At 55.4% G+C, this 10,359-nt stretch overlaps 1 protein-coding gene across 1 annotated transcript; it reads left to right on the top strand.

The window, feature by feature from the left end:
- The first annotated feature begins 2,229 nt into the window (after positions 1-2,229).
- Positions 2,230-5,502, top strand: ORM1 (orosomucoid 1). The gene is made up of 6 exons (XM_037797701.1): positions 2,230-2,390; positions 2,730-2,872; positions 3,123-3,193; positions 3,890-3,997; positions 4,136-4,239; positions 5,303-5,502. The coding sequence occupies exons 1-6, from the start codon at positions 2,277-2,279 to the stop codon at positions 5,366-5,368; spliced, it is 606 nt and encodes a 201-aa protein (XP_037653629.1). The 5' UTR covers positions 2,230-2,276; the 3' UTR covers positions 5,369-5,502.
- Positions 5,503-10,359: the final 4,857 nt, after the last annotated feature.

The following is a 10,359-nucleotide window of genomic DNA, read 5'->3' as shown; positions in this document are numbered from 1 at the left end:
TGAGAATTGTCTGCCTGGGCCGTGAACAGAGCTGGTCATGAAAGTGGGAGTTGGGACCATGGGACATTCTGTGCCAGGACCAGGCACCAGATCCCAAGTGACAGAGATGCTTATGTTTTTTAATAAGCTCTGTGTGTTTATGTGTGTGTGTGTGTGTCTGTGTCTGTGTTGTATGTGGGGCCCTCTAAAACCCAGGATTCTGATATCCTTACAAGATGCGCAGCCTCTCCTTGAAATAAACAGTGTCTGGACTCTGTTCTCCGTCTTCTCACACTGGACCACTGCTCCAGCCTCCACTGGCCCTTCCAGGCTATTCTCCCACCACTGCCCTCCCCATCTCCCCACTGCAGACGGACAGAGTGATCTCTCTAAAGAGCAAATCTGATGATGTCACCCTCAACCCCACTAGACATCTCTCAGTTTCTCCCACGTGCCCCAGAGTCCCACCACACCCCTCAGCCTGGCTCCCGTGCCCTGCAGGCTTGGCCTCCCGCCAACCTCTCCACCATCGACTCTGGACCTTCCGTCCCCATCACCTGCTCCAGCCCTGCAGACCTTCCATCCCTTGACACACTGCACCCTCACCTGCACGCCTCCCCTCCTGATAAGCTCCACTTTTTCAAGAATCAAACTAAAGCCGTGCAGATTCAAAATCCAAACTGAGCTGGAAAAATATAAAGAATAAATGGGGGATTCCAGTTCTGACAAGGATATGGAGAGAGAGATTCACAGATGCATCGCTAAATTGGTACAGGATTAAGAATTGTTAGTCTTTTTTTATTTGCCTTGTTTTTGTGCTCTAGGCTCTTGGGAGTTTTTTTTCTTTTTTAATAGAATTTATTGGGGTATAATTTATATGCAATAAAATGCACACATTTTAGGTTTACATTCAATAAGTGTGACAAATGTACATATGTGTGGAAATAACACCACAATGTAAATATAGAGCATTACATCTCCCTCAGAAAGTACTTTTGTGCCCTTTTGCAGTCAAATTAACCTCCCTGCCCTAGTTAAACACTGGTCAGATTTCCAGAGTTTAGTTCCAACCATTGCAGAATTTCATATAAATGGAAGCATGTAATATGAGCCCTGTTATGTCTGCTTTCTTTTTGTTCAGCATAACGTTTTTAAGATTTGTGTCACTAGTCCATTCCGTTTTATTGCTAAGTAATGTTGATGAACATTTTTATTGTTTCTACTTTTTTGGCTACCATGAATTATGCCACTATGAGCAGTCCTGTACAAGACTTGTAGTGGACGTATTCTTTTTCTCAGATGCTATGGTATTATTATGGAGCATTTTGGCCACTGTCTGACATTTAGCATCTGGAGGAAAATCAAAATACAAATGCTGTAGACATGCAGAGAGAACATGATGAAGTGAAAGAAGGATTATGCATCCTTGAAAGTTATAACTACAGGCTACACTGAGACATGAAATATGATGCAAAATATGGGAAATGACGGAGAATACAAAATTGTAAGTATTTGATAATAATACTCTTTGAAAATATTTATCCAAGTGAGGAAACATTTGAGTGCATAGGTAGGAATGTAAATGGGCAGGGGTCATTTCACAGCATTTATTACATTTTCTAGGTGCTGATCACTGCTCCACGATGCAGGGGATGTTGGAGAAAATACAGACAGGCTCCTGCTTGAATGGCCTGGGGTGGGGACAAGCGTAGACTTACTGTCTTCTTTTAGATGCTGGGAATTGGTTCAAATAATCCATTTCCTGGAAATATGACAGTCAACTTAGATGTCCGCTTCATTTGGAAATGTTCCTGCTTCCAGGGCTGGAACCACTCTCAGTTGGAACTGAATTCCCAAACCCCAAAACCCACACGCTAGCCAGCCAGGAAACTCTAAGTTGCCTTTGGCACTTGCTTTACTACTGGGTCCCCCTCAATTGCATGAAAACCATGAGATTGCCCAGGGGCTGACTCCTCTAATGAAATCTGTGGACTCAAAAATATTTCATGTCCCTCCAGCCCTGCGCCCAACCCAGCCTTGAATAAGCCAGACCCCTCAGTCCTTTGAAATCCCTTGGCCAAAGGGACCCAAACTAGATCTGGGCTTGGGGGCTTTACCTGGGGCTGCTTTAGGGGAAAGGAGGGAGGGTTTCGTGCAAGGCATTTCCCAACAGTCCCTGAATTGTGTCACGGCCCCAGTGGACTCTGCTGGGCCCTGCCCACCCCTCCCATAGCTGGTATAAAGGTCACTGCACCCTCTGGCCATGTCTCACCAACTCCAGGAGCTCCTGCCGTGGTATGGCGCTGCCCTGGGCCCTCACAGCTCTGAGCCTCCTTCCTCTGCTGACCGCCCAGGACCCCAAGTGTCCCTACCAGAAGGCCGTGCCGATCACCAATGCTACTCTGGAGCGGGTGAGACCCGGGACTGGCCTCTCTGGGCTGCCCTCCCCCTGCTGGCTTCTGGCTCCACCTTTCCCCTCCTGGATCCTGGAGTGAAATCCAGGGAGATCTGGGGAGCCTCTCCTGCCTCCAAACCCAGAAGCCCATTCCGAGGTGTCAGCAGGGGCACTTCTGTGCTGGGCATGGAGGGGCGCCCTGAGAGATGCCTGGCTCGTGGTGCGAGCTCCTGCAAGTCCAACTCCCCACCTGGGCTCTCTCTGCTTCCCTGTTTGCAAAATGGGGGGAGGAGCTGCCTGAACGCTTCAAGGACTCAGACTCAGACCCCCATCATCTCTGCTGCCTTCTCCCCAGCTCTCCGACAAGTGGTTTTTCATCGCTGCAGTCTTACGCAACCCTGAGTACCTACGGATGACTAGAGTGGTCGAGGCAGCCTTCTTTTACATTGCCCCCAACAACACGGACGACACCCTACTGTTCAGAGAGTACCAGACCATGTGAGACCCCCTGTGCCAGTCATTCACCCTCTGCCTCACCCCAGTCACCAGCTCTGGGATCTCCTGGGAGCAGCTGGAAGATGAGAGCAAGTCCCGCCCCTCCCTGGCCTCGCTCTGTCTCCCCACCCGTGGAGTGGGAGGGCTGACTGGAATCTCTGCCTGAACCTTGTCCCTTCTTTACCGTCCTGAGGGCCTGTCCTTCTCTCCTTGACCGTCTGACCCTGTGATCTCACTTTGTGTCTGACTTTAGTGGGAACCAGTGCATCTACAATGTCAGCTCTGGGGACATCCAGAGGCAGAATGGAACCTTATCCAGAATTGGTGAGCCTGGGCATCAGCCTGGGAGGCTGTGTGTGGAGGGGAGGATCGTGTGCAGGCTGCAGAGCCCAGAGGAGGAGGCTGGGGCTAAAGACAACACAGGAGGGGCTCCCGACTCGTATATCTTTGGCCCTGGTGCCCGTGCACACAGTGATCGAAGGAAAGTCATCACCATTTCTAAGCTTTTCCTATGCCAGGCACTGCTCAAAGTGCTATATATGAATTAAATGAATTAATAGCCCTTAGAAGACATGGCAATGACCCTACCCAATTAAAATGAGGAATTGGAGGCACAGAGAAGTCAAGGCCTTTCCCCGAGGTCACACAGCTTGTAATTAGAGCTGGGACTCAGACCCAAGGCTAACTCCAGACCTGCCTCTCTCTTCACCACTCTGAGATCCTCTGGAAGCGAAGGGTGGCAGCCTGTGTGTTGGGCAGATGGTGCTTCACGCATGTCCCGGTCATCACCACGGAACGGCATCAAGTAGGGGCAGACAAATGCCAATGGAGCTGAACTGGCCCCCCTTACCTGCCCTAAGTCTCCTCCATGAACTTCATCCTCCTCATCAGTAAGATGGGGAGCGAGAACCTGGGGACTCACTGGTCGGCTGAGTGAGCCTGGGCATGCCCAGGGGTCCTCGTGTAATAGGGGACCCCGCCCTCCACTCAGTCTCACCCAGAGGCTCTTTTCCTCTCCAGTGCAAGACACAGAACACTTTGCCCACCTGTGGCTCACCAAGGACCCTGAGACCTTCATATTGGTATTCTTCCCGGAAGATGAGAAGAACCTGGGGATAAGCCTCAATGGTAGGCACACGTGGCAGCCCCTGACTCCAGACAACCAGGCTCGCCCACCCCTGGGGCTGACCCCCAGATCCCAGCCCTGCCTGGCCTCATGCCTGGATCTCCCAGCATCCTCACCTGGGCCCCTCCCGCCCCCTGCAGCCAGGAAGCAGGAGGTGACCAAGCAACAACTGAGCGAGTTCCAGGAAGCCCTCAAGTGCCTGGGCCTGCAGGACGATGAAATCCTCTACACGGATGGGAAAAAGGTGAGCGCAAGAGGGCCCAGCTGTGCCCAGTGCCAGCCTGGGGGTGGGCCTGCTGTGGGCAGCCCTGGAGGGCGAGAGAGGGACAGCCACCAGCCCAGGCTGCACAGCAGAGCAGGGCGTCCTGTTTGAGCAGGGGCAGTCGAGCTTCCTGGAGGCCCGTGGGTACTGGGTGAGAGCCCTGGAGGGGAAAGTCACTGTGCAATCAGAAAGGATGCCCAGAGCAGGTGGGGAGGATTTGCAGGGCTAACTTAGCAAGGGTGTGGCAGGGGGACATGTGGAGGATACCCACACCAGGCAGTGCCATTTGCCATTTTCTGCTCCCCCATGTCCTTTGCTCCCGCTGCTCATTTTTATTACCACTGCAATGGGGAATCGGAATTGTGGATTCCGTCATCCAAACTGCAACAAGTCAAGGACCACGTCCTGCTTTTCATATAACTGAGAATTACCTGCATATACATCTGCTTAATATTGTTCTTTAAACCCATGATAAATTCAAGACTTTACTTGGTCTTAACCTATGCAGTATTATCTGTGAGATCACAAAGATGATGAGCCAGTTACATTTTTTTGGATATATATGAAACAATTTCATAAATATTAAAATTGAAAACACCTCCATCTGTTTGCCATCTGAGCCCATTTCATGTGCCTACCAGGGCGGCAAGCTCCCTCTCCCGACGAAAATCAGCTGATTGACAGCGCATCTGATTGACAGCGTGTCTCCCCCATTTTTGGCCAGGTGACCTCAGATGACAAGGCCACGATGAGCCTGTTTCATCTGTAAAATGGTTCATCTTGTGAAGAACCCAGGAGATTCTGCCTTGGCCAGGGAGGTGGAAACTACTCAGTATAGGACAGTGGTTGAGGGTCTGGGCTCCCAGTTTGGAAGTGAACGAGCTGAGGCTCAGAAAGGGACGGTGACTTCCCCAAGGTCACCCAGCTAGGAAGTGGCAGAGCCAGAGTTGGGAGCCGGGCTGGGCTGGTTCCAGAGTCCAGAGTTCATTCCATCCCCATGGAATAAACCTTTCCTCCCCCCATAACTGAGCCTTCTCCCCACTAGGATCTGTGCGGGCCTCTGGAGAAACAGCACGAGGAGGAGAGGAAGACGGGAAACGTGGAGTCCTAGGACACAAGCATGAACTGAGACAGAGCTGGGGTCGGGCGCCCTTGGGGATCTGGGCTCATCCTCATTCCACCACCACCCCTTTGTCTCTCAGATCTTTCCCCATTTGCATTAATAAAGCTTCTGCATTTGGGACAGGCTGGGTGTTAGATGTTCGTTCGTCTGTTCATTCCTTCCTTTGAAGCCTTCCCCTTGTCGAGCCCTGGCTGGCATCGGATAAGACGCTGCCCCCGGCGGAAGGAGCCCCTGGTGTGATACTCGCCATATGCAGGCTGGATGATCAGATGTGCCATGTGCTGTGGGGGCCCAGTGTGGGGAATGTCTCTCTGCAGAGAGGAAGTCTGGGAAGGCTTCCTGGAACGGGTATCTGAACCATCGGTGCAGGGAGATCAGAAGCTACAAAAAACCTGCTGTTCCCTCTGCCAGACAAAACCTGGAAAGACCCATTTGAGTAAGGCTGAGGCAGAGGACCCCACGTAGGAGCTGTGGGTAAGGGACAGTGGAAAGCCAGGCATGTTTGTGCCCAATAAGGACACGCCTCATTTTAGACATACGGCCCTGGGGCCTGGGCGGAGGGTTTGGAGGGGCCGGACCAGAGGCAGGGAGACCTGTGCTGAGGCTTCTGTGTCCATCCTGGCAAGAGGCCGTGGGCTGGCCTGGGGTAGACTCGGTGCATAAGGTGGAGGTGCTGGGTGTCTCCACAGAAGGGTCCTCAGGGTGCTCCCCTGAAGACTCAGAGCAGGAGGTGACATCTAGGGGTGACAACCCAAGAACCAGCCATCACCTTGCACAGGTGTGTGGAGATGGGGCCACGCATGAGGCTCAATTTGAGGCCTGTGCAGAGCTGACACCTGAACCCAGCAGCCCAGCAAAGCGGGGTAGGCCTCCTCCCGGGCCCAGAGGGCACCTGATTCACGGCCCATTGTCTTCTGTGGGAGCACCAGCGCTCAGGTGGCCCATATATGAGGCTTTATGGTTCAGGCCATTCCACCCGTTCAGCAGCAGGTGAAGAGCCCTGGAGCCCTGCCCAGTCCTGGCCCTCACAGCCAACGCCCTCTTTGCCTCTGGTCCCAAGAGCCAAGCTCCACATGCCCCAGACTCAGGCATCCTTCACTAGTCAATTGGGGCCACTGCTGTGCCCGGGAGCCGGAGGCTGGGGACCTGCTCTGGACCTCCAGACCGGTGCCTCCCTCCCCACCTCATTGGGCCCTAGCAGACAGAATGGCCACTAGAGATGCTAGAAGCAGAACCCAGGGACCCAATGCCATCTCTCAAGACAGTCAGGTGCCCGCCCATCAGCTCAGCCTCTGACCCACTACCCGTGACCATGACACCCCCACCCCAATCTAGCTCCATCTCAACCAGGCCTGACAATGTCCAAGCTGAGAGGACCCAGATATTTAATTTAGGTAGAGACTGAGGCCCAGAGAAGGAAAGGGGATTTCCCAAGATCACACAGCAAGTTGATAGCAGCACCAGGACCAGACCCCAGCCCTCTAATGATCCTTCGAGTTGAACTGTTTAGTTGTTAAACCTCATCTTGAACCTGTGGTTCCACACAGCATAAAGAAGCTGGCTATTCTGAGGAAGGGACTAATGTCAGATTGGCCAAGCCACTCCTCTGTGTCCCTGCCTGCTCGGGAGCCTGCAGCCTCCTCTGACAGAGCCAGGCAGGACAGGAACCAGCCATTATTAAGCACTGACTATATGCCAGGTGCCAAACTGCCCACTTTTTGTGCATTCGAGGTTGTGATTTTTTGTTCCCATTTCAGAGATGAGATAACTGAGGCACCAACTATCCCCTGAGCACCTGGGGGTGTGCCTAGAGCTGGGCCCCTCAGTGGGCCCTGGGCCCTGGGCTGCAAGCACTGGGAAGAAAGCTCCAACCTAAACCACCGGCCTCAGCCCAGGGTCTCCCACCTCATTCAGCAAACAAGAGGTGCTATTTAAGGCCTTGCTGTGGATTTCAAGTTCTGGGAGTCCCAGGCAGCTGATAAGTAGACTTAACACCTTTTTTGGGCTCAATTATTAATTGAAATATCCCTTGTTCAATTTAAATGGAAATTTTCCTTGTTCAGTTTTTAAATGGCTTTCCCCTTGTTTCGTTTTCTCATGCCTCATCGGCACCCTCACCCACCCAGGGTCTTCCCCAGCCCCCCAAGTCATGGAAGGGCTGCTCGGACTCGCAGCTCCCAGGCTAGGGTGGGCCAGCCTGTCTCACAGGACCTTCATTGTCTCCCCAACACGGCCCTGTTCCGAGCCCCCACAGAACAACCTACCCACTGTTCTCCACAGGGTCTTTTCCAGGAGACCCCACCCCATCTGTGTCCCTGTGGGAGTCCCCCTGAAGGGGCCAGGTGGGGCAGCACGTGGAACCCTGGATGGGCACCAACTGCTAATGTGCTAAGTGACCTTGAGAAGTCACTTCCCTTGGCTGGGCCTCAGTGTTCCCATCTGTGCAGTGGGGTGAGGAGTGGACTCCACCTTCCCGGGGGTCCACCCAGGGCTCCTATCTCCAGGGCTGGCCCTGAGCCCAGAGCTCCAGGGAATGGCTGCTCAGCTCCTGCCCCCTTACCCGCACCTGCGCCCTCCTTGTGTCAGCTCCTCCTCAGTGAGTGGGGCCACACATCTGGCCACATCCAGACCCTCCCCAGGTCCTAGTCTGGGAAGAGCCTACTGCAGCAGAGTCTGAAGACCTGGCTGTGGGGACTTGGGGCAGGTGACTCTTGGCTCTGGCCTCAGTTTCCGCATCTGTGAAATGGGTTGGCTGGCTGACTCCAGGGACTTCATAAGCAGGGTTGTACAGACACTGGCCCCCGCCTAAAACGCAGAGCCTCTGCTGAGTCCACCCAGGCAATGCCCTCTGCAGGGTCATTTCAGCTGGCCTTTGCCCAGGGTGACCCACTGTTAGGATGGGGCCTCCAGAAAGTGAAAGAGAGGGAGCCCCAGGCTTGTGCAGGGAAAGGCCCCAGGTTCTGAGCATCCCTACCCTCCTGGTTTCCAGCCCCAGGGAACCTCTGCTGCCCATTCTGCCAGCCCCTTCTTCCTATTTCAGGGCCTCAAGGACCAGACGGAACTGCTGGGGAGCCCGGGTCCAGGGGCCTCAAGGTACCGACCCCCGTGGCCTGCCCTTCTCCCACTCCAGCTGCCAGGAGGAGCTCAAGAATCTAGGGCCACACCCGCCTCAGCCCCCAGAGGCTTGAAGGCAGCAGGGGGCCCTGCAAGGCCCGGGGTCTGCTCCTGAGAAGTGCTCCCTCCACTCCCCCGGTCCCCTGCAGGCACAGAGCATGGGGGTTTGAGTGGGGAGAAGGAGCTGCAGGTGATGGAGGGTGAGAGTGGGAGCGAGAGTGAGGGGGAATCCAACGCCCCGCCCCTTCCCCAGGCCCCCGAGGGTGGAGACGGCCTGAGGCAGCTCCAGCAGGGGAGGAGCCCTGGGTCCTGTCCGCTCCCCTTTGGGGGCCGTCCTTTAGGGGTGGCCTGTGTGCTCCCAGGGGCTCCCATCCTCTCCCTGTGAGGGTCCTCCCTGGCACCCTCCCCACCTTCACATGCTTTGCTTCCTGCAGGGCCCCCCCGGACCCCAGGGCAGACCGGGCCAGCCTGGGCAGCAGGTATGTCCCCAGGGCCCCCTCCTGCCCCGAGAGGCCCGGACGCCCTCCCCGCCCCTGCTCTGTGCTCTGTGCCTCTCACAGCTTCCGTGGCCATCGGCCTCTGACGACCCCCAATGTGCTTCCAGGGCACGGCCGGCGAGCGAGGGGACTCGGGCCCACGAGGCTTTCCCGTAAGCACCCCCAGGTCACGGCATTCTCTTCGTGGGACTTTGGGGCTGGGGGTGGGAAGTCATAGCCACTTGAATCAGCTCCCCAAGGTTCTAGTTGCCTCCTCCCTGCCTTGACTGCCCTCCCAGCCTGGGTCTAGGGGCCCCTGCTGTCAGGTGAGACCCAAATACATGGCACTAGGTCTGCAGGCAGGTGCAGAAGGCCACGGAGGGACCGTGGTCACCTTTGTCTTGCCTCTGCAGGGCATCCAGGGTCCCTCGGGCCCCCCCCCCGGCACCAAGGGCCTCCCAGGAGAACCGGTAAGGGCTCCCCCCTCCCCTCTTGGCATCTTTGCCCGTGGCAGGCTGGTCGCAGACGGGCACCATCGGGGGAATGGACCAGGTGGTCAGACAAGGACAGAGCTGGAGAGGGACAGTGCAGGTTCTCCGCTGCCCTGAGGGGCAGGTCTCGGGGTGGTGGAGAGGGCACCGGACGGGAGCTCACAGAGGGGTTCTGGTTTGAGTTTAAGCTCTGTCTGCCCTCCAGCCTCTGTTTTCTCTCCAGAAAAAACAGGGATAATTGTCTCTACATTGTAATTCTGCAATGAAGAATAAATGAGAAAATGTACATAGAGAGAGGAGCACAGGGTGAGGCAGAGGGAACAGCATGTGCCAAGTCTCTGAGGGAAGGAGGGAAGGAGAGAAGGAGGATAAGAATAAACCAACAAGCTGACTGGGAAATGCAGAAAGTTGAATGTGGCCGGAGTGGGGAAGACAGGAGGACAGAGCACAGACTCTGAAAAGCCATGCAGAGCGTTTGCTCTTTATTTCAAGGGCAATGGGGAGCCACTGACGGTTTAAAACAGAGGAGGTGACCTGACCAGCAGACCCTCCTGTGAAGGACAGATCTGAGGGGAACAACCAGGTCGCCTGGGAGAGGCTGCGGAGGGTGGCAGGGCCGGGCGGGTGGTGCTGCAGACGGAGAGGAGAGTGAGGCTCGAGGGGCGTGGGAGGAGGAGTCCCCGCCAGGACAGGTGGAGGAGAGGAGGACACACCCCCGGGGCCATGCTTCATCCCCACAGCTTGCGGTCCAGAGGAGCCACCTCTGCACTGTGGGTTTGACCTGGCGGGGAGTACAGACTGCTCAGAGAGGAATGAGGCGAGTGTGCCAGACGGACCCGGTGGGATCAGATGGAGACGGGTGGCAAGAGGGAGCTGCAGACACTGTGACGCTCAGCGT

This window comes from Choloepus didactylus, chromosome 10 (assembly GCF_015220235.1).
Source record: "Choloepus didactylus isolate mChoDid1 chromosome 10, mChoDid1.pri, whole genome shotgun sequence".
Classification (NCBI taxonomy): Eukaryota; Metazoa; Chordata; class Mammalia; order Pilosa; family Megalonychidae; genus Choloepus; species Choloepus didactylus.
The sequence above is the reverse complement of the archived record's forward strand: the minus strand, read 5'-3'. Positions and strand labels throughout refer to the sequence as shown.

Bases quoted from the DNA above. Each gene is read 5' to 3' on its own strand.
- ORM1 (XM_037797701.1), top strand. From the start codon at position 2,277: ATGGCGCTGCCCTGGGCCCTCACAGCTCTGAGCCTCCTTCCTCTGCTG. The intron at 3,194-3,889 runs GTGAGCCTGGGC...TTTCCTCTCCAG, and splicing joins TGGAACCTTATCCAGAATTG to TGCAAGACACAGAACACTTT. The intron at 4,240-5,302 runs GTGAGCGCAAGA...TCTCCCCACTAG, and splicing joins TCTACACGGATGGGAAAAAG to GATCTGTGCGGGCCTCTGGA.